The sequence below is a fragment of the Mycteria americana genome, chromosome Z, assembly GCF_035582795.1.
Source record: "Mycteria americana isolate JAX WOST 10 ecotype Jacksonville Zoo and Gardens chromosome Z, USCA_MyAme_1.0, whole genome shotgun sequence".
In the NCBI taxonomy this organism is placed as follows: Eukaryota; Metazoa; Chordata; class Aves; order Ciconiiformes; family Ciconiidae; genus Mycteria; species Mycteria americana.
Genome location: NC_134396.1, coordinates 49,793,732 through 49,817,894, shown reverse-complemented (window position 1 = coordinate 49,817,894; position 24,163 = coordinate 49,793,732). Strand labels below are relative to the sequence as shown.

Sequence of the window (24,163 nt, the reverse complement as noted above, 5' to 3'; positions counted from 1 at the left end):
TTTGCTGAGCATCCTCTTAGTTGTGCTCTTCAAAGCAGTAGTCTCCTATTGGTGGTCCTAATATATTAACTTCTGATAAAAATCTGTATTGTGATCTGGTCTTCAAACATATAGGGTTAGTGAGATTACTGTCGTTTACAAGCCAGGTTGAGAGAATGTTTACTATTTCTTTTCCCTCAGCAGAGAAATGTTTAGTGGTGGCTGGTTCTTTGTTTTGTTGTTGTTGTTGTTTCTTTTGTATTTTTCTCCCAAACAGTGTGTGTCAACAGAAGGGAAAGTCTCTATTCATGGCTGTGAAATTAGTGAAAGAATATTGGACCAGAAGATGCTGCACTGAAGAGCTGATTCTTTGTTTCATTCAGGAAATTGATCCAGATCTTAAGAGGCACTTCACCTTCCATAAAGTACTTTGTCTCTGCTGGGGTACATGCATCTTCTCAGTGAAAAAGAAAAGCCCAGCTAGAGGCAAGGTTGTCAGCTAGAAGAGAAAAATGTGTCCGTAGTGGAAATTCTTAGACCTTTTCAGCTTCGCTTTTTTTTGGTAAGGTCTATATTAACATTCTTGGGTTTTGCAGCATTTGGAAAGGAAAGATGGCTTTTGAAAGTTGTGGTGTACTTAAGATACTGCTGTGATGTCTATAGCTGGTGAAAGCAGCTTTTCTCTTAAACTTCTTTGTTATGCATATCAGCTTTTTGGATATTGTCTGGTAAAAGTTGCTAAATTCAATTAATATTGCTTGCCCTCCTTATGTTGCAAAGTCTTTAGTTAGAATAACTTTAAAACTAAAATTATTGTTTAAGATGCACATGAGGCTAAGTTATCTAGGCAGGTAACTAGGCGTGTGCTAAGTCTTTCAGTTTGGAGAAGCTGAAACTTCTAATGAAAAGATCAGTACCAGTTTTCAAACGTACACATAACTGCGGAACGTGAGGGGATGGACTTGCTTGTAAAGATAATACTACTGTGTTGAGTAAGTGCAGTAGAAAGCTGTTAGAATTCATAGTGATTCTGCCTAATGCTGTATATGCTAAGGAGTTGTAATGTAAGTACTAAAACTCCTTGTATGTTCATATTGGCACATGTAAGTTTTTGTGCCTTTAGCAGTTGTGCATAGTTGCACCGTCTATTGGTGGTATTTGTGGTTTTGTTCTCAAACTGGAAAGCAGTTACTGTGGCTTTACAGTGAGTGTCATACTTAATTCTGGCATGCCTCGGGATAGATGCGAGTTTTTTGATTTATGTCACGGTGATGCCTTCACAGCTTTATAACCATGTAAAATAAAGCAAAATGGAAAGATAACTCTTAGTAAGAACAAGTGAAGCACATTCAATATGTGGGTGATTTTCAAGAATTGCGATTGATTTTGATAAATTAAAAACAAACAAAAAAAAACCCCAAAAAACCAAACCGGAAACTAGCGTTGAAGCACCTTTATTTGAATTTGGTTAAAGAGTGATGTTTGTAAGTAAAGAAGTGGCTTGGTGGTAGCTCTTGGTTACAATTACCACAGTATTGTAAACCTGTTACTGTGCATGTTTTTTTGAGTAGAACTAGTCTTTCTCGGACACTAGATTGTATTTAACTTTAGTATCTCAGAATTATTTATTATAATGGTGTGTTGGTTTTGCTAGTTTTGAATTATAAAGGAAGATAGAAAGCTTTGTTTTTTACGTAAAGTAGTTGTACTCTGAATAGATTCTAGTAATCATGGGATTAATGTTAGCAGACATACATTGAATGTTTATTTCAAGTAATTAGTTATAACAGAAATGAGTTGCATATTAATGGGATCAATTTGGGGAATAAATGCAAGTGTACTTCCTTAATTGTTTTCAGATAATGCACATTTTTTTTAAGTCATTCTCTGTGACTACTCTATTGCTTTATTTTTTTGTTTCACTTTGACTTTCTTTGATAAATTAATATGTAGTGCTTATATGAACTGGAAACGATCATTTTATGGCCTGAAATTGTTCTATGGCATAAATGTACTGTATGAAGCTATTTCGGAGGTATGCTTTTTAGGTGCCAGCACCAACCACCTCAAGTGAATGCTAGCAAATGTTGCTATTTCCCCCCTGACATAAATGTTTAAAGATAGTGTGAGACTGAGATAAATGTATTTTAAGGGAAATTAATAAAATAAAATTAATATGCAGATCTTTTAATTGTAGTTCTCACAGTACAAACAACTTTATCCTTGCTTATACTGGCATGTTTCAACGGTAAAATATGCAGGAGCACGGGAATGAAAAATTCCAAATTGTCTCTACAGTATAAATTTCAGTTTAATAATAGGAAAAAGACTAGAGATAAGCATTTAATTTTGAAATGCATGCTGTGCTTTGCAATATCTGCTTATGAAATAATCTAAATTATCCTTTTGGTCTAATCCATCAAGATACTGATTATTGTCAGTATCTGTTGATTTGAACTGCATGACCTACTGGAATTGATCCTTCAGCTGTCAGAAGGACTGTGAGTTTGGGGGGCTATACAGAAAAACATAATACAGAGCTGCAATGTAGCTGGCAATTGATTTGGATGTAAACTCACCCATCTTTTGTTAGCTACTGCCTTGGCTAAAAGTTGTTAATGGCCTAGAAAATGTGGGAGAGGTTAATTTTCATTAAGAGGGGAAATGTTAGATGTGAGTGTGTGTTCATTTTTCTACTGGTGTCAGTCCACAGACATTAGTGAAGATGCCATGCATTTACAGCTGAAAAGCAATTTAGGTCTGACGTCTTGTACAGTTTTTGGTTAGAGTTTGTCTGGTTTTGAAACTGATGGTCTCATCTCAGCTGAAGTAACTAAGAACAGATAATTGATGATTCAGTGTGCAGTACAGTCTCAGTTCAAAGGAAAGGAATGTCACAAAAAATTACAGGTATACATATATATATGTATATATGTGTGTGTGTGCCTATTAGCTTGGTTCATGTCCTAACAGTTCCCTCTTACGTCTGCATGATTTTTCTGTATTTAATGACAACATTTGCATTTTCATATCCATCTGAAGTTGGCATCCCAGGCACATTACATGTGCTATTTGAGCCTTGAGCTATTTCTTTCCAAGATGAAATTACTAACAAAAAAAAGTTTAGGCAGCAGGGTGGATTTTGTGCTCTCACTGCTTCACCCATGCTTTCAGATGGGTGTAGAGACTGAAAAGTCAACACTTTCTCAACATAGTTTGAGAAGTACATTTGTCTTGTCACAAAAAGGTTAAAATGAGAATTGCTTTAAAGAATATTGATAAACATGATTGTGAACACTGTAAATCCTTGAAAAAGCTGTGCTCAATTAAAAAATACAGGGTTTTTTTTTCTTGCCTGTTTATATTTAGTTTTGCGGCTTATACAGCCCTTTTTTTCACCCACAAATTATCCTGGCAAAATGAAATCCACACATGCACAGAATCTTTTTGACCCATGTTTTTTATCTGAGAAAGATAGGCTTTAAATCTTTTTCAACCAATACCATTGCAGCTTTTTTCTTAGTTCTTGCACCTCAGGTATTTTAAGTGGTCTCTCATATGGCATCTGCTTCATATCAGAAGTTCAGATGGAGATGTGTCATCTAAACATAAGAGTTGTCAGTATTGATGTGATGCAAGACATGGGTGGGATAACAGGAAGGTAGAGTACCAAAATGTCAGAGAGCATCTTATGAAGTTTGCAGGGGGAGCTCCCTTTGCATGAGTATTCTAACATGATGGTGCTGCTTTCTCCCACCTTTGTTTTTCTGGGTTTTTTTTGTTTTGTTCTGTTTGGGGGTTTTTTTTTCTTTTTTTGGTGCTGGTGGTTTTTTTAAACACCTGATTGCATTCTTCTATGCTTGTTCTAAACTACTTTTTTCTTCTTTGTGTATGTGAAGTAGAGTAAATGTTTGGTTGTTAGAATTCCCTGAATAAGGAAAAGATTCTTCATTCTTGGGGGGAAAAATACTGTTCTTGTGCTCTGATGTCTTAAAGGAAAGCTTTTGGAAGTTACTTGACGTGTAATGTAGAGCAAAGAATGCATACTTTGCTTTATTTAGGGAAAGATGCAGGAAGTGGTTTTTGAAATAGTAAGTCATAGGTATTTTCAGAAATATTTTAAGCAAGCACAGTATACAGCGTTTTTGTGTTCTGAGCTCCTCAGATGCACACACGTGCTCCAAATGTTCATTCTTAAAACATTCTTCCCTAGATCTTTCTGAGTGGAGAGTCTGGCATCCCAGCTCTAAGCTCCTGGGTTGCTGTTCCCATTATCCCTGGCATTGTGTTGAGGTTGAGCTTCTGCATCCTCCTTCTCATGCAAGCCCTTTGCAGGCATGACGTGAAAAAGTAACACCTGTGATCAGCCTGTCGGTTTTAAAATGTGTCAAGACATTTCTCTAATTTCTCTTGTAATGACTGGGGTTCTGCATCCACACAGATAATCTATATTGCTTGCTGCATTGTCCAGCAGCTGGTGTGGTTTTCTTGGACATGGGCTGTCATAATAACCAGCCTTCAATGCAACATTGTAGTATTTCAGAGCTCACAACTCTAACCATTTGGGCTTGGTCACCAGCTTCTGGGGCAATCCCAAACTGGAAATGATAATCTTAAAAGGAGACATTCTCCATCACAGTAATGTTAACCGTGTCTATAGAGCAGTTGGGTCTGTTGAAGAATACATGGAACAGCATGAGTGCTGTATGACTGAACATGCACCAAGGAACTCCAACATACAGTTTGAAAACATTTGCTGCATGTTTTTTCAGCACAGCTGAAAGTTGTCCCCTCTTTATCTTTTGCTGCTTTGCACCTGGCATATGTTCAGGTTCCAAAGTGAAAACATTAGAGATTTACATTTACTATCTGCTTGGGTTCTTGCTCTGCAAAGATTTGGTTTTTAGGCACATGGATAATTCTGCTTTCATTAAGAGCATGTGCAAATGTTTGCAGGATCTGAATTGTGGTGTTGTTTTTTTTTTTTTTTTTGCCTGCCTACAGGTCGACATTTTTAAGTGATTTGTATTCCCGTTAAACGTGTTTATCTGCCTATCTTTGTGTGCAGGCTTTCTGTATATATCTTCTGCATGGCATCACTTTTCTCCTGTTAGTAAGTTGATATGGCAGCAAGCCAAGTGGGAGTAAGCAGTAGCTTTTGGAAAGAATTTTTCTGCCAATTTAGTGGTAGGTTATTAAGCCTTTTGGCTCAGAAACCTTGGAGTCTATGATCACCTTGTGCTTCGTGTGTTTTTGAGCAAGATTACATAAAGTGTTTATGATATGATCTGAAAATTGCTTTTGCAGATGGTTTTGGAGGTTGGATACAGTTCAGACTTCTGAGCAGTTTCAGAAATTCCTTATGACTTTTGGAGGCTTGGGAGTGAAGGCTTTTAGCCCCTGATATGAGAAGTGTGTTGAGACTTAAGAAATCTGTGACTGTGCTTGTAATGAAGTAAAGCAGCAAACTGTGGTACATGCTGCAGCAGTGTATTTCAAGAAACTGGGAGTCAAGATATATTTGATGTTGTTCTTCATAGGTGTCTGTCGAGTTGGACTGAAAAAGTGAGGGAGACACACCCAGAAAAATATTCCTTTCTTCATTAAAACTTAATTTTTTTTTTTAAACATTGGCAGTCTCTTTGCCCATAGGGTCTTTCACCTGCTGACTGTGTAATACTTTGGTTCGTCATCCATGATGCTAAGCCATAGAAATGTGTATATAAATCCTTGTTTAAACCAATAATCTGCAACAGTTTTGGATTAATGAAATGTTAAATGGATTTATTTTTCTCTTCCTAATTTTAAATCAGTCTAAGCATGGGAAAATTTGGTCATCCTCAGTGACCCTGAGTTTGGTGGTTGAGTCAGTTACTTTCTGAAACCTGCACTGGGGTTCTCAGGAGAAAAGTTTATCCAGTCTGTAATTTCATAATATGCTGGTTAGCTCCTAGTTTGGAAAAAACAGATATTATTTTCTTCTTTCTTTTTTGGGGGGGAGAGGAATAGGGGATGGGAAGTAAATCTTATTGATCCTGCTTTTATGTGGTGAGATACAAAAAGTACTAAAAATGAAGAATTTGAACACTGAGGAAAAATAACTTTACAGATTTGTTGCATTTTGGCTGTGTATTTTAAAAAGGGCATAGTGAACATGAGGGATTGGGGAAGAGCTATGAAAGTGGTAGATATGGTAAAAATGATACCACAACAGTGACTAGGATGGTATCACCTTACAAACTTGAAAAAACTCTACTACTGAACAACATATCTCTCTGGTGGAACAGTGGTCCTCCAGCTAGTTCACAGATTACACCATACTGTGGGGACCAGTAAGTATGCTGGGGGGCAGGTGTGCTATTCAGAGAGACCTTGACAGGCTGAAGAATTGGGGACCTCATGGCATTCAACAAAGGCAAATGCAAAGTATTCTGCATGGGGGCAGAATAACTGTGTGCAAAAGGTCAGGCTGGGGACTGAATGGGTGGGTAGCAGTTCTGCTGAAAAGGCAGATATGACTTAGTGGGGTGAGCTTGCTTGAGGACACCAAGATGATGTAGGGGCTGGAGCATGTGACCTGTGAGGAGAGGTGGAGGGAACTAGGGTTACACAGCGTGGTGAAGAGATGACTCAGGGGATATCTCGATTCTGTCTACCCTTCTCTCATGGGAGGATGTAGAAGAGAGAGAGCTTTGCATGCTGGTAGGGCAAGAGGCTGGGACTAGGACTCGGGCTGGAACACGTGAATTTTTTTTTACCCTGAAGGTGGTCAAGCACTGGAGCAGAGAACTGGAGACATTATGCAATTTACAACTTTGGAGATACTCAAAACTTAGCCAGACAAGGCGCTGGATGGCCTTCTCTAAATTGGCCCGGTCTGAGCAGGGAGATTGGATTAAGTGACCTCCAGCAGTCTGTCTCAACCTGAATAACTCTGTATGATGCTGTAGTGGGCATGTTACCCTTGGCTTGGGGATGCCTACTTTCAGGCACTGTAAATAGAGAAGTAACAGTAATTTGGGACTGTTTTAGTTGCAGATGGTCAGAAATGATGGTGAGAACTCAATTTGCTTAGGCATACAAGTGTCACCTCTGTCTTGCGAGATTTTTTTTTTTCAACCTTGTTTTTTTCACCATGGTCATCTTAACACGCTTCCTCCCCACACACCCAAAAATACCTTTTGCCATGGATATTTTGTGTATAAATGCTTTTGGGTAAAGCTTCAATAGCTGTTTGTATTTAAAGGAGTGCAGAAGGCAGAGCTATGTTTCTGCCTCTCTTCAGCTATTCTTCCTAAGTTATTTGCGTGCTGGTTTATGTACAAGGAGTCTGTTTTCTTCTCACAGACAAAAGTGTATACTTCAATTTATTTTTTTTTTCAGTCTTAGAGGTGTAGGGGATGTCGAGTCTTGTCTTTGCTGTCATACTTCGTACGCTTTCTTGGAAGGTGCCAGATAAATGAATTGAGAGAGGTGTTGTTCAGTAATGGGAGGATTTTTTGTCAAGCTTGTAGGGTATATGAGTAAAATATGTACCAATAAAGGAAAAAAAAAAGATATTCACTGACGCATTTTTGTCTTTTTCTGTTAGTCTTTACCTAACCAACGTTTATGATGTGATGAGTCTACTAGAGCATAAATCCTCTATGGTATTTTTAAAGAAAAATGGTACAAACAAGAATTAAGTCAGTAACACACAATACAAGCCTAGCAGAAAGTAGGCAAAGAGCAAAAATCTGTGGTACATGACCTCCTCAGGTTGCCTTCCCATGTAAATGTGAAGTTGGCATTCTAATGTAAAGCTGTCATGCTTGTTCCTTTAGTCCTGTTTCTGTGTAAATAGCTTGTGAGTTAGAGGGGGGCTTTTTCATTTCTTAAAAAGAATTGTAAGAAATCAGTGGTTAAGTAGCAGATAAATTAGTCTGTCCACTGAAGAATATGCTCTGAAGGGAGCTGATGCTGTTCTGTTTGACTTAACTGACCCATTGACATAGGTAGTTGCTGGGCAGTTAGCCAGTGATTTGCTTCCAAACAGCTGCAGTGTATGGTCTCTCTTACAGGGACACAGAAAAGAATGGAGGGTATCAAGGACTAGGGAAACCAAAGTAATTGCAGGGAACAGGAATTGTAAGGATTTGGAGGAGAACTGGTTTATTGCAGAGAGGGAACATAAAAATACAGAACAAAAATCCATGAAAACCAGTTTTTGTTGAAGTAGGAGCAGCCCTGAGAAAAGGGTAGTGTGCTGAAACAAAGATGGGTGTCTCACAAGTCACAAGGTCGTTGTTCACTCAAAGTCTCCTTTAAATATACATTTACATTTCTGTTGAATGTCCTCTATTTTCCCACTTGCTATTATTACTGTTATTAGCATACTGATGCTCTCAAAGAAGGGTTGAGAGTTCAAAACATGCACAAGTGGTGATAAATCCAGTGTCTTAGGTTCTAACTCCCTTTTGTCTTGCATATTTTTAGTTGTTCAGTTGCTGCTAGAGACAAACACCCTGTGCATGTGGGAATGCTCATAGGCAGGTACACAAACTTACATACTTCAATATCTAAAAAAGTCACCTCTGTATCTCTTAAATATCTATGGTTTAGCAGTGGTCACATTCCTTGACTTCTGATTGCCTGAGTACATTATTTAAGGTATAAAAAGAGGTACTGCTTGGGAGGAAACTGGCTCCACCACATCCTAGATTTATGTGCATTGAATGCATTATAAACTTTATGGGGTTCTTCTAGGAAACTTTCTACAATATATAACTCTACTAGCTAATGACTTGCTACTGGGGCTAGCTGACCTGGCTACTTAGATACTTCTCTTGCAGTTCTACACACTACTTCGTGAGATCTTGGCTTCAGCTGAAATATACCTAAAAGTAAACTAGATTATATATATGTTTTTAAATCTGTGTATATACATTGTGTGTAAATAGGAGAGCCCTCTGTTCTGGGTTGGAGAGAGGTATGCCTTCATTAAAAGCAAAAGTGGTAATGTGTTCAGTCGTATAAAGGTACTAGTAATAGCAGTCCCCATCAGAAGGAGTTAGTCACTTAAAATGACAATATAGTCTGGGTATAATTGCAGTAATTTGCCCTCTTTCTCAAAGTTTTCATGTATCTAATAGAGTTTGAACTCAAATGGTATTTTTGCTGTTAAGCTGCTAGATGAACAACTGAAAACTGCTGAGCTATGTGGGTATGTCACAGGTACTGGCTGACGTGCATCTGTGTTGCTGCTTTTGCTTTCAGATGTTACCATGAGTATCAATTGGAGCACAAGGAGCTATGGTAATAGGAGTGTTTGGGAGAGCTGGGTCTTGGTTACTTGAGAAAGGTAAGAGTGTGATGGGATTGTGGGAACTCCTGATGGAACAGAGTGAGAGTGGGTGACAACTAGCCAGGCAAGACCACCAGGAAATGATACACCTTACTAAGTTCAAAGAAAAAAATACCAGAAGTTGAGAATTGGCAACTACAGAGAAGGAAACACTAAGAAATGCATTAGAAAGAAAAGTGATCTGATTACTTCTGTAGCCTGTTACTGAATTAGGAGACATGAAGAAAATTCCAGAGTGCAGTTCTTTTGTACAGAACATAAAAAATTAGAAACTATGGAAACTGAAATGAAATCCTGTGGAGGAAGAAGGTTGTCATATTGTGGTGAGTTAACTTTGGCCAGGTGCCCACTAAGCCGCTCTATCACTCCCCCTCCTTAGCTGGACAGGGGAGAGAAAATACAACAGAAGGCTCGTGGGTTTGAGATAAGGACAGGGAGATCACTCAGTAATTACAGTCACAGGCAAAACAGACTCAGCTTGGGGAATTTGATTTAATTCATTGCCAATCAAAAGTCAGAGTAGGATAATGAGAAATAAAAACAAATCTTAAAACACCTTCCCTCCACCCCTCCCTTCTTCCTGGGCTCAACTTTACTCTGGACTTCTATACCTCCTCCCACCACCAGTGGCACAGGGGAACAGGGAATGGGGTTGCAGTCAGTTCATCACATGTTGTCTCCGCTGCTCCTTCCTCCTCATGCTCTTCCCCTGCTCCAGCATGGGGTCCCACCCACAGGACAGTCCTCCATGAACTTCTCCAACATGAGTCCTTCCCATGTGCTGCAGTTCTTCACAAACTGCTCCAGCGTGGGTCCCCCATGGGGCCACGGGTCCTGCCGGAAGACCTGCACCAGTGTGGGCCCCTCTCCACAGGGCCACAGGTGCTGCCAGAAACCTGTTCCAGTGCAGGCTCTCCACGGAGTCACAGCCTCCTCTGAGCACATCCACCTGTTCTAGCATGGGGTCCTCCATGGGCTGCAGGGGGACAGCCTACCTCACCATGATCTTAACCATGGGCTGCAGGGGAATCTCTGCTCCAGCTCCTGTAGCACCTCCTCCCCCTCCTTCATTGACCTTGGTGTCTGCAGAGTTGTTTCTCCCACTTGTCTCTCTTGGCCGCTGTTGTCCAGCAGTTTTTAGCCCTTCTTACATATGTTATCACAGAGGCACTACCACCGTCGCTGATGGGCTCAGCCTTGGCCAGCAGCAGGTCCATCTTGGAGCCGGCTGGCACTGGCTGTGTCGGACATAGGGGAAGCTTCTGGCATCTTCTGTAAGAAGCCACCCTTGTAGCCCCCAGCTAGCAACACCTTGTCGCATAAATCCAGTACAAGATGGCCTGGAATAAAGAGATCTAGAATTATTCACATAGATAACCAATGCAGACAAACATTGGCTATCTGTATGTACTTAGCTCTCCTTTGACTACACCAGGAATTTGAGCTTCTAATTTTGTCACAATGCCAAGACAGGTGCTTGAAGAAGGAAACACAACGCTTTCCATAGGGTGTCCTGGGGCAAGATGAGGTGTATGAAGAGCTGGGTGAAAAAGCTAATGTGGGGGAGCAGCGTGAACTCAGCACCTTATATTGTTTTGTGTGTGATTACTTATGACTTAAGCAGTTTGCTGCTAGAAAAGTTCTACAGCTGAAAGGAGTTATGTAGTTGACCCCAAAGGCAGGTTTTTCTGGGTTCCTCATCCTATAGCTTGCATCTAAAATTGAAAGCAAGCTGCACAGCAGCCATTATTTTGAATAAAGAAATGTGTATATACAGAAGGATCTAGATAAAGGCTATGAATCCTACTGCTGTTCTCTAGATTACTCACTAGTCAGAAATCTTAGGATACTGTATATACTTGCAACTTTGCCACAGGGGGAAAGTCTGGAATTGTAAAGAAAATAAAATTACCAAATTCAAAATGAAATGCTAAACCAAAACCTTTTGATGTAGAGAGAGATTGATATATCATGTCTTTTGCATAGATTTTGGGGGATTTCAGATTTTTAACTTTACCCACAAGGCTTCCAGAACGATCTGGGGTTTTTGTGGTGGTGGTGGTGGTGTTTTTCCACACAGGAGAGAGAAAGCTACTGCAGGACTAACAAAGATGCAGAAATAATCCAGCCATATAAACAGAATGTAAACAGTAGTGTTCAGACTGATCTGTGATTTTCAGTAAAATCTACTTATGAGTGATGTGCTGCTCTGTCATTTGATAAAATTGCTGCACTTTGTCTATTTTTTAGTAAATGCAGTACCTAGATTTTTGTGTGTATTTTTGCAAGAATCTTTTAAGTGGATTACATCTGTCTAAAACCTCTCTTGTGGTCAAATGTCGATGGCTGTGATGTTCAGAGTAAACTTCAGAAAGCAGTCATATCCATCACAAGGAGCTTTGTTATGTATTTTCATGGAAGGACAGAGGTCGGCAAGGTTGTTGGCAGGAGCAGAGAGTAATAAACTTTGCTCATCAGTGAAACCATGTCTCTGGAAGAGTGCATGGGGTTTATGAGTAAGGAGGAAAGGGAAATGGCTTCTGTCCTTGTGCTTATAAGGAAGTGCTCCTTTCTGAGTAGCATTTGGTTCACATACCAAGAAGAAATTATTAAGAACTCTTGTATTTTTGAGGATCAGTTGTTGTTGCTCTAGGTGACTCATCTTGTATTCTGTACTGTGGTGAAAATTGGCCCATTTTGAGCCTTTCCAGAGTCATGCAGATGCTGTGGCTTATCCAAGACATCAGTATTGTTTGAAGAAGATTTTATGAAATATGTTTGAAGGGATCAGTTTTTCACTGGAATGAGTGGGTGTGGGACCTTTTCATGAACTCTTAGGTAGGTGGTCCCTCCAGGAAGCTTTTGCCATGATGATGCACAGTCTCTTCAGAGTAAAGAACACTATCTGCATCCGTTACTAGCCATGTTTCAATATTAGGCATTCTCTTTCTTTGTCCTGAGTGTGAGGCTGTGGGAACTTTGTGGCAAAATGGGAGGAAGGTGGAATCAGGACATACTGCAAGAGCTGGTTTGGGTTTTGGTTTTTTTGAGTGTTTGGCTGGCACTGGTTGCATAAAGATAAGGACAGCTTTGGTCTTTTCAGAGTTCATAAAGCATTTGCTTTGTGTGTGTGTGTGTGTGTGTTTTCTGTAGTTCATGTCATGAAGCCCTGAATCAGGCATCCACCTGTATATTACCTATCTAGAAACAGTATAAGGAATGTCCTAAAAACTAACTGTGTTTCTTCACGAACACTTAAGCTGCAGCAGGAATGGCAGAAAAAAGCTGCCCATTATTACCTGGCTTCTGATCGTCTGGCTCCTAAGCTGGATGAATGAACTGCTGCAACTTAACACTAGCATTAGGTGTTAACTGAGGTAAATACCTTGTCCAGGTTCACTGGGTGTTTTTACAGATGCATACCTACAGTATGTGGGAAAGCTGGAAGTGTTTCCCTCAGTGGCAGTGCTGCCCTAACATGGGATCAAGAAATGAAAGCAAAGAGGTTGCAACCACTTCTTTTCAATCTGTGTAGTAACTTCTAGGTGATGCTTGTTTCTGCCTCTTCATCCATTGTACCTGTTGGGTAGATTGCTAGGAGCACTGAGTAACAGGGAGGGCTGCTAGCTACTACAATGTTGAATATAGAGATTTTTTAATTTTTTCAATAGTCTGAAAGATTATTTGCTGTGACTAGTGATCTATTTTGGTAGTCTTTAGGATATACAGATTAAATTTCGGACAGACCCACACAGTAAACAAGTGCTTTGTAAAAGTAAACAAATAGTGATGGCATTGATTTATTTATATTTTTCGCTGTTGAAAAAATTCCCTATGTGGAGATAATGATAGAGATAGCATGAATGATGAAGGAACATACATTTGGGAACTTGGGAGGGGGAGAAAAGGAGAATAACTTGGTATTCCAGGAAGAAAAGGTTTTATTTTCTGTTGCGTGCAGCTCTACAGTAATGCAAAGTGAATGAAAAATTTCACACATGCAGTGGCCTCGAGTGCAGATATTTCTTTGAACTTTACCTTCATTTATGTGATTCAGTTTGTTCATGAATCAAAAAGAATAGCTTGGTTTCCACTCTGTACCTGCAGTTTTGAGTGATCCTCACTATTCAGGAGACTGAAGCTAGAGACCTTCTCATTTTGAGGGTAGTGATCCTTCCTGCTAACCCCCAATAATATTGCAAAGCACAAGCTTGCAGTAGACACCAACCTCAGCTGCTCAATGTAATTTTTACCAGGCTCTGCTGTATGGTTTGCTCATGTAGCCCCAGTGCTTTCCTGCTATGCTTACAGTACTAGTACGTTTGGTGCTTTTTGCCTCATGTTTGATATGCACAGGCAAATATGATGCAAACTGTGTTCAAAGCATATGATGAATATTAGATAGCTTTTCTTTCTTATCAGGTAAAAACCAGAAAACCTGAATTGTCCTTGTCACCCAAAAGCATGTTATCATTTCACAGAAGTGTATTAAGCCCATCCTACAGAACTAAACATCTGACTGCACTTTTTTTTTCCAGCTGAACCATTCATTTTCAACTCATTCTCATAAGCTTTGTAGTATGATTGCCAGTATTGGAGAGAAACAATTTCCTGGAAAAACTGGGGGAGTTTCCCATCATAAGATGCTGCTTCTGTTATGAAAATAATGTAGAAAACATTGGCAGTTAGACAAGTGAGAATCTGTGTCTAGAAATCCAGAGCATAGCTTAGTCATTTGACTCTAGGAGAACTAACATTAAATGCCTTATTGAAGCAGGCTGCTGATAGTGTTATCCCACAAGTGTGAGGTCATTTACCCAGTGTGCAAGACGCCAACATACACACAGGGCAGAGGTATTTTTATTTCATGTCTGCGCAGAGATGGGTGCTAGGTGGTAGCTCCACAAAGCTAGCACAAAGTTTGGTTGTAAAGGTGCGGTATTTATACACTCCAGTTACATATATGCATAAGTAATTACACAAAGCGGTTTTCTATTGGTCTACATTTCTATTTCAACTTAAAGCTACAGTGCTACTTTAATGTTCTGCGCACACTCAGAGGTGAGGGGTCTGTGTTTGGGCCGGGGTCTCCAGCTCAAGGGGTGTGACTTTTAGTATTATAATGAGGATAGTTTGCGTGAGGGTGCTTCTTATCACACTTCTACTAGTTGTTTCAGGTGGTTCCTAAAACATTTTAATTAGCTTACATATTTCTTCAGGATGTGCTTCTCTCCCAATGACAGTAATTCTTGTTTAGATGTTCTGCTGTCCAGCCTGAATCTTCCTTATCCGCTTTACATAAGCCTTGGCCTTCTACCAGCTCCTGTTAGACTACATTAATACTTGAGTTATAAAATCTGGATTGTGCTTTTCTCTCTCAAAGTAGCTCTTGAAAGGAGATCTAGACATAGGATTATTAGGGGCATTAGGCAGGGTCTTCCAGTCTTTCTGATGGCTTCTGAGAGACTGCCTGTATTGTGAGCACTTAACTTTAGTTGCTCCTCTGTGTTGGGTTCTTGTTAAAGGGTACTTTGAACTCATTGTAACATCCCACTATTGGCAGAAGTGGGAATCTTTTAATGTTAGACAGTCCCTGGGTTGAGCTTGTGTCTGGGAGGTGTTCTCTCCAGTTACTTTTCTCCTAATGTTTAGTCTTGGCTGCACATACCCTTGTTTATTTCCTTGGTACTCAGATCCTAACTCCTAATAATGTACCCCTACATTCCAACTCGTCTTAGCCTCCATCACCTCTGGGTGTCTTGAGGAGGAAGAGAAACAAAGCCATCATTTCCAAAGGATGTATGTAATATTTTGTTTACTGCTTTCTTCTCTCTTAACTTGTCCAGCCCTGACCTTATCTGCTGTTCCTTTCTCTAGTTTCAGTTTCCAGGTACCTGAGCACAGAAGGGTCTGTCCTATGCTAAGTGTTAGACAATCTAAAGAAACTTCAGACTTTCCTCAGTCCTTCTGCTAGAAATCAACAGCTGACCCTTGGTCATATTCCAGGAAAATCATAGGCTTTGTACCTGGCTTCTGAACCAGGAAATAATGTGCCATGCTTTATTGCTTCATGAGGCAGAATCTTTACTTGCATTACTGTTGTGCTTGGCAAGGCTGTATTTTGCACAGTGCTGCAAATGGTTAGTGCAAAAAGAAAAACTGGTAATCAAGCAGACTGCTTTCAGAGTGGGGAGAAAGCATCATATAGAATCTATCTGACCTGGTGCTAGGAAGTTTCTTTTGCCCTGTTCAGGCACTTATCAGTCTGTGATAGGACTGCTAGGGCTGTAGAAAACTGTTTGTGCCCAGTAAGCCACACAATGTCTGTTACCGGGTTTCCTACACTGAGAGGGAGTGCTGTCGATGCTGCTGGTGATGTCCTGTTCTGTCTTGCAGCTTTACTGAGGCCACACAAAAGTACTGAAGTGCTTTCCAAAACCTGGAACCTGTCTACATCTGGACTTAAAAGTATGGAGGGATGTTTGTGGGAGGTGAACAGTGGTTTTGGAACAAATTGTTCTTGTATTGTCAGATACAGGTCAGTCCTAGGTCAGTCTAGATTGTACCTGGTTGCTACTCATGGCCTTCAGTAGATGCTTAAGAATGGAGTTCGAGTGTGGCACAAACTAAGTAATTCTTCCTATCATATTACCCAAGCTTCAGGAAGTCCTGTCAGGGACTGTATCACTGCTTCTTGAAGATGACTTATGAATCTATTGATTCCTCCTTCCCCTGCTTTCTGGGAATGTGTCCACTCCACATTCCACTGCTGGGATTGCCTCTTCTCCATATCATTCTTTGAGAGATCCTAGTTGATCATCTTGTTGTCAAGCCAGCATGTACAAAGCTGTAATTTCACTAGAGAGGGATGGAGATTGGAAGATCTTAAAATGCCTGCACAAATGTAGTGGTTTGCTGCGAGGAGTGCTTCCAGCTGCTTGCTGTATTCCAATTTTAGCTTGTGTTTTGGCACCTGCTTGGGAAGTTTGGGTTCTGTCCCCTAGCTAAAGCAACTTGCTGCTTCCTTGAAATTAGCAATACCAAAAAGTATGTCTCAAGTCTGCTTTGTGTGTCTTTTAAGCAGAGACCAAAAGAATCCTTTCCATGTGGTAATTATCTTTTAATAGATATATGGCATATGCCTTTCATAATGGCAGCTCTTGTATGCGTGTATTCTTGTATGCGTGTATTCTTGTATGCGGTAATTATCTTTTCATAGACATATAGACATATGCCTTTCATAATGGCAGCTCTTGTATGCATGTATTCTTGTTTCAGTATTGGAGTATAACACTCTTGCAAGGTGCTCAGTATTAAAAACTTGTGCACAAGGTTATCTTGTAAGGAGAGCAAGCAGAAATGACAGCACCAGGAAATCTGGGGGGAGTAAGTGCAGACATAGACTGGTTAGGTTGGCAGCACTTCCCCCTTCCTTCCCAGAGACTTCGAGGAAGTGCTGCACGATTAACCTGTCTTTGCATAGGAGAGGTATGAGGCAGAAAAATTGTGCTTGATTGCTTGTCTGTCAGAAGGTAGGCTGTGGCTGGCTAAGTATCACTGTCGTGATTTCAGAGCCTGCCTGACAGTGATGATGAGGGTAACAGTTTAGGGGTGGTAAGTGACATGGTACCACCAGTACAGCTGGCGCTCTGTATTGTAAGAGTGGAACTAGTCCTCAGTATATGAAGTGCCTTGACCCTTTTCTTCTGGCTTAGTTGACTGGTGTACAGTTTTACAGATTTTGCTGCCTTTAAAATGTCCAACTTTAATGACAACTCATGGACTACTTAACTGAAAACATAACTCTGGGAAGGCAATGCTATAGCAGTCGGACTGTGTGATAGTTTTGGTGGATTGTGCCCTTTACTTTATCTGAACTAGGTGTGCTTGCCCTGGATCATAAGCTCGAGAGCCTAAGTATGAAACACATTGTGAGCCTTCACAAAACAGCGGGACGTTTTGCATTCTCTTTCCCTTTATGAGAACTCAAACTGTGATTTTAGTGAGACTGCTAAGTTCTTCAGGGAATGAAGTTTCAAACAAAGTGTTGTGTATTGAAATGTGTTACTTGAGTCTGGACAACAGGGCCAGAAGTTGCCATATAATGAGATGCAGCTTTGCAGAAGGTGTTGTCATGATAAAAGCATTTGTTCTTTGTGGTGACTACCACTGCTGAAGAAACTCTAAGGAATTTAAGAACAGCTTTTCAGTGAAGAATTCGGAAAGATACTGTAACAACAGAAACAAGGAAGTTCAAAGGCAAGTTGAAAGAAGAATGGTAAAAGGGAGGGGTAGAAGGGTCCATTTGAAATTTTTCATTTCAAAACATGTTTCTTCCTTCTCAGTTAAGTTCTGTAAGTCAGTTTCAGGGGTGTAGTTAAACTCCTGTTATACATTCGTAGAAAATTAACTAGAAGTACCTAGTATAGTTTTATGTTAGATTTCATAATTATCACTTAAAGAAGTAGCCAAATGCTTTGTTAATTATGCTTTTCCTTAAACTATTATTATTTTTTTTCTAAATTGTGCATACTAGTAGGTCTTTCTGATATACCTGTTTTTCTGTCCTCTGTGAATTGCTTAAGAATTTATTTACCTTTCAATTATTTAATTTCTTTTTTAATTTTAATTTATTCACTATTGAAGAAAAACTACCTCAATTGTAACTGCCTGGGTAGTCACTGTTTCTTGAACAGCATGCCTTGGGGGGCTGTTCTTGTGACTTTTCCCTTGAAGTCATAAAACAGCTGTCAGTTAAAGCAGAGACTATAACACATGATGGTGCCTAACCTTTTAAGTCCTTTAAGATACCAAGATGCAGAATATCTGGGTGCTTGACATATAAAGCTCATGACCACAATGTTATATACTGGATCCTCTGCATATAGTCTGTAGTTGCTGCACTAAGACAATCAGTTTTTTATGATTCACAAAAGTTACTATTTATTACTTTTAAGATTTATGTCAAATTTGACTATGATATTGCAGATTTTTTCCCCATGCCTTGCCAATTTTATTGCATATACAGTTTTAGTCCAGAGAAGTTTTTTTTGTTTAATTTATCAGAGCAATTTTTTAACTATTGTTTTTGTGGTAGCAGGAACATTCTGATAGCACTCTATAAATGTTTTGGAGCTAAAAGCTTTATTTATGGTCTTTCATACAAAGCAGTGGACTGCTTATACTTAATTCTTCTATGGCATGTAATCTTTTTCCCCCAATCTCTATGCTGATATTTTGACAGATCTCATGAGAGAGTTACTTAGAGTTTGAAGGTAGAGGGTCATCTCCTGATTGTTTTGAAAACTTTCAGACTCCACAAGCACAGTGTGTGGACACTTAAGAAAAACAGCCTGTACTGCCTTTCCTTCCTTGTTATATATGTTTTTACAACCATTTCATTAATAACCTGTAGTGTCTCACCTGTTGAAACTGGTAGTGGGTGGGAGGGTTAGTATGAGAATTTTTACCTTCCCAGTGAAAGTTTGTGAGGTTATGAGTGTGCCCACATGTGCCCCTACAGACTCTTTGCTGCTGACTTGCCTGCTGGCCACAGGGCACACCGTCCGTATACTTGTAAGTTTGACTGTATAAGTACTAGTGAAGCAGCACGATTTTTTTATTTTCCTGGCTTGAAGGAACTCTTTTATTCATACCACCTGGTCCTGCAGAGGATTATGGTTAGAAAGATGCACAGATTTTGGCAGAAGGACAAGACCCTCCCGTAGCCATTAGGTAAGATTCTCTTTCCAAAGTTGGGTTTAGGAACACAATTAGCTGCCACAATTAGCTAGGTACCGACAAAGGTTTTACTCTCTTTTATTCTTCTGTTCTGTTAGCTGGTCATTGTAGATCCCAGCTGCTTCTGGATGTTAAATTGTTACGTTTTCAGTAGAAAACTTAGGGGAGGTTGAAATCTACATCATTTTGCTGAGGTCTCCTGCGTGCAGCAGAATTTATGCATTGTCCTGATTCTGCAGAATGAAACTTTTGGTCAGTTTTTGTCTAAAAAGCAAGAAACTAAAGGTATATTTGAAGTGCAATATTTGGAGTTGGCCTGGGTTAAATCAAGAATTTTGAATGTGCTTTGTAACCTTTGAGTTGCATGGGCAGCCTTAAGGTGGCTTTCTGACCAGTATTTATTATGATGCTGCCTTTCAGTACATACTTTTTTAACTGCAGTTCAACTTTGTGTCCAGAGTGGACTGCAGATGCTGCTTGTGGAAAGAATTGGGGCTGTATCTTGAGAGCATGTTGGCTGTAGGAATGCTTCTTCATTTAATGTGGGAAAGCAAGCAGTGAATGGGATGGAGCATTCCAGGAGGAAATGGATGTCTTGATTATAAGGCTGGAACTGCCATGGCAAACTGAATTCTGTTCCTGCCTCTGCTATATGATTGCTGGGCAAATATAACTTATAAGGTACACTTTTTGCAGCAGCTTTTTCCCTTGCTAAATACCTTATGTGAGCTTGGGTCTAGTTTTGCAGAGCTCTGGGCATATGTGACTGCAACTGAGATCAATGAAAAAAACAGTACTGTCAAAGCAGCTTGCACTGAGTGCAACATTAACTTGTGCTTTGAAAGATGAGGCAGAAGAGAAATGGTGAATGATCCTGCTCTATGCTGAGTGTCCTGTGTAACTGAGTTAGGAGTGCAGGAGAAAATGTGACTGTTTTCATACTGTCATAGTATACAGAGAGGTTGAAATTAGTATTGTGCAAGCTATAGTAACTCAATCTTTTCCTAAAGTTCACTTTTCATTTGTCATGTGATTCTGCTTTAGAGCCATGTAAAAGATTGAGCTGGAATTTCAAAACATTTACAGTATTTTCAAAAATTTCTGCTTACTCTCAGCTGAGATACTTCCCCCCTGTAAAAGGTGAAACCAGTGAGCTAATACTTTACACAATTGTTTAAAGAGTATTGCTGGCTTCAGTGGGACATAAAATTGCTCATATTTGCTTTATCTTATTGTGTCCAGATGAACACCATGCCCTCCCTCCTTTTTGTTTTTGTCAAATAAGGAGGTTCTGTTCTGAAAGATTTGTTGTGTTTAGTGAGAATTTTAGTATCTGGTTGAACAGGATCCTTTCCTTTCCTTTCCCTTCTGTTTTACTAATTTTCTGTCTCTCCCTCGCTGATCGACCTCTTGAGCTGGCACTGTGTATGTGTGAAGATGACCTCTGGATGAAGTTAAGCACTAGAAGCTTTCAGTTATTTTTCAAAAAGTCATGCATCTAACATTGCATCCTGTCGGGAACAGACGAATCAGAAAATCTGTTGAGAACCTTGCTAGAAAATACAGAGGTTGATGTGTTAGTCTCCTGTACACACACTTATGCTTGGACATACATGCACTTGCTTCTTTCCCCCCACCCCCCTTGGAGGAATAAATGGGACACAAGTTTGTCATTTGGCCTCAACTTGCTTGGCAGCTGATCAGCTTTTCAATTAGCAGGTGTGAAAAATGTTTAGAGAACACAGAATTTCCCATGTGCCTTAAGAGTGTAGGGGAATGTGGGCTGTCCAGTTGCAAATAGTTCCTCACAGCTACAAAGCAGAACTACGGTGGAAGTAACATACCTCACAGTCTGCTTTGTTCACTGGAATCCAGACAGAGCACCCGGCTTTGTCATGCACAGAAACATCCTTAGAATGGTCTTTAAAAAGAAAAAAGGAAATAAAATCCACAATTCTGTGTTTCTTTATGCTTCCAAAACAGGGCATTCCAATACTTCAGTCTTCTGTTTAAAGCTGATTTAATGGCTAAGAGGCTGAATACTTCTGCTGTAACGAACTAGCAGGAACAGAGAAAACCTGATGAAACTGATCTCATTTCTCAGTCTTCATGCTGGCAAACAGAGATAAATAAAAATGGAACATTAACTTGTGAACGACTCAGCATTTCCAGTGGTAACAGAACTGTTCTGGGGTTGTCACTCTGTAGAGTTAGTATTTTGAGTAAACCAGGTGAGCCAATGGTTGGAGAAAAATGCAGGCTGCAGTCCCCACTCTATGGAAGTTGGGCATTTGTGCACAAGGAGACTTTAATTCACTGTTCCACTGGAAGGCTGTCTCCAGGCCAAGAATGCATCTTTATAAACTTAGGTCAAGTTCCCCCCATACCTTTTTAAAGGTATTTTATGGTCTCTTCTGTTAGCCATAAAAGATAATGAAAAAAGAAATCCCCTTATAGCATCTGGTGAGTAAGTTTGGCAGGGGGCTTTCTGCAGGCCTTACTAAAATGCAGTGGGTATATTCTCACTTCTTAGTTTGATCTATGTCATTGTTTCACCTGTTAGGAAACAAGAAGAGCAGGTTCTGCATTTTCATAAATACGCTGAAGGCTGTCTTATTTCTCTGTAGCCTCTGTAAGTAATTCCATCTCCTCTGCTATAATAGTCATTTGTGATAGTAACACTACATTCAGTGGATTGCAGAGGATGGTCCAGCTGGCCTAGGACATCAGTTGAAGTTCTTGTTCCTTCTTCCTTGATAATGATCCTGGCTTTCGTGGATGTTCAGGTAACAAGTGCACTGTTGACTCTGGTGGGTATTGTAAGCAGAAGCAGATCAGCCTGGCTGCAAAAGTGTCAGGCCTTTTCTCAAGAGTGCTGAAGTTGCCAAACCATCGTAGGAGGATAAGTAGTTTGACTTTGGGATTGATTTTGACTGAGTAGAGTTTAAAGCAGAATTTGGGAAGTTACTGCTTTTCTTTCAGCATGTGTTGGCTGTGGCTGTAAAAGAGTGAGGTTGTATCTGTTACCTCTTTTTGTGTGGGAGCAAAAGACTGAGTCCTTGGGCCAGATCCCTCTTCCTTAGTCTTCCATTTCAATGAGTAGCAAGCAGTGGATGCTTCAGGAGAAGCTTAGGAGCAAAAGAAGCAATGAAGGATCCTTTCTTGGTCTGTGCTTCCAGGTTTTGGCAACTAGTAATGGATGGTGCTTTCATGGTCTATAATCCCTTTCGATCCACAGCTGTCTATGGCATTCTATGGCAAAAAGTTCCACAGCTGAGAGAGGGATTGTGTAGGAAAATTATGACTTAACTGAACAACTTCACAATGCTAACAGTTGTCCTGAGAGAATTAGTGAGTAATTGTTCTCATTTTCATCACACAGATGTTTTTAGGCTTAAGTGTAGTGTCCCTTAGTTACCTGTTCTCTAAGCTGAAATGTACTGGTCTTTTGATGATCTCTTCATGTCCTGATCATTCTTGCTGCAAGTCTTTGTGCTGTCTGCCAGGTTTGAGTCATAACCTGGTTTATGCCTTTGACTCTTGCTGCTCTGCATCTGCCTCCTTGACAAAATCAGTCTCTTGTAATCTTCACGCCTCATTCCTTGAAGGCTGGTGAAGGAGAGAGGTATATCCATGTGTAACTGGAGTGTGTCGTGAGCATGTTGCTGCTACCAACTTACTCTCTCCTAACCTTTCAAGCCTTGCTCTGGCATCCTCTTTGTAGATGAACTGTTAAAGCCTCCTAGTAATGTGATAAGCTATGTAACCCTCAGCTAGCTGAATCTCGGGCAGTAGAGTTTGTGTAGCTTGATGTCTGTCATGGGTATGCTGCACTGAAAACCAGGCAAATATCCTGTTACGTGTACAGGTGCTTATCCCTATACCTTGATAATTGACTTCATTAATTGTACAGTTTTTTCATGTAGGGAGTGATTCAGAAAGCATACTAATTCTGGAAAGGTTGCACAATTGGGTGCTCTGTGTTTCTTCATTTCCTTATCAAATGTAGTCATTTAGAGAGTACAAAGGCTTTCTTGACTGCAAGTAAAATTCACCCTGAACTCAAAATGTCTTTGAATTCTTTCCTCATTTTGCCAACTAATAAATAAAGAAGGCCAGATTAAGTTTCTGTCATTCATGCATGACCTCACAACGAAGTTTTGTCAGTCTGAACTAGCAAACAGTATGTGCAAGAAATAGCACTTGACTCCCTTCTGTGAGCAGTGTTGGCATTTAATCTTTTTACTCCTCTTAGAGCATGGTATCTTCAGGTTTTCTGGTTGAAATTAATAGGACTTCTAAGCTCATGAGGAACAGAATCTTTGATGCAGGAGCCGACCAATATATATAATTATTTTTTGGAAGAGAACCATTTTTAATCCAGAAAACTTAATTTTCTTGTTTCCAGTAGTTGTTAGTCCTTATATTGGATCACTCTATTGAGTTATACCTTTTTCAGACAAGAACATAGATAGCGAGCAATGTTGTAATGAATTTCCTTAACACAAATAAATTGTGCCACAGCTGTTATGACTCTGCAGGAAGAGCATTTGGATATTTAAATTCCTTGTTTACATTGATTACATCTTTGGTATTATGTCTCAGTTTATTTTGCAGTCAGTTATGTAGGGTCCTCCACTTGGTAACTGTGGTGCTCTTGCTTAAAAGCTGAAAAAAAGGGAACATTTTGTGGAATGCCTTTGTAAGGTTTACAAGTTCTAATGAACAATGGTTATTCAAGCTTGTAGCCCCTCCTATTTCTGTCACGTACATGCCAAAACTAATATATTCTGCATGCTTAAAATTGTGGCATCAGAATTTTTACTACAACCCAGTAAGGTCAGCAAGTTTCTCCCAAATTATGCTTTTTTTTAGAAGGAAAAAAGAATTCAGGCATAGTTATTACTAGTACTTACATTGAACTTTTCTAAGGTTAAATTTAGCAGAAATTAGAAACATGTTTTGTAAATTCATGGCTTTTGATTTTCTGGCTGTGTGTAGTTGGGAAACTGTTCTTTGACTGTACATTTCTTTTCCTCTGGTATGCTTACCTTCTGAAGAAAAAAATGCTTTTTTATATTTTGATGTGAATGTATACTG

General features: G+C 39.8%; 1 protein-coding gene across 5 annotated transcripts in view; it reads left to right on the top strand.

Moving 5' to 3' along the window:
- Positions 1-24,163, top strand: part of RNF38 (ring finger protein 38) — a 127,642-nt gene that overhangs the window by 2,630 nt on the left and 100,849 nt on the right. The window contains exon 2 of one of the 5 annotated variants that reach the window (XM_075488673.1): positions 9,235-9,319. The exons of the other annotated variants lie outside the window; for them this stretch is intronic. Coding sequence (XP_075344788.1) covers positions 9,271-9,319 — 49 coding nt within the window. The 5' untranslated portion in view covers positions 9,235-9,270. The remainder of the gene's footprint in view (positions 1-9,234; positions 9,320-24,163) is intronic. 5 annotated transcript variants of the gene reach the window in all.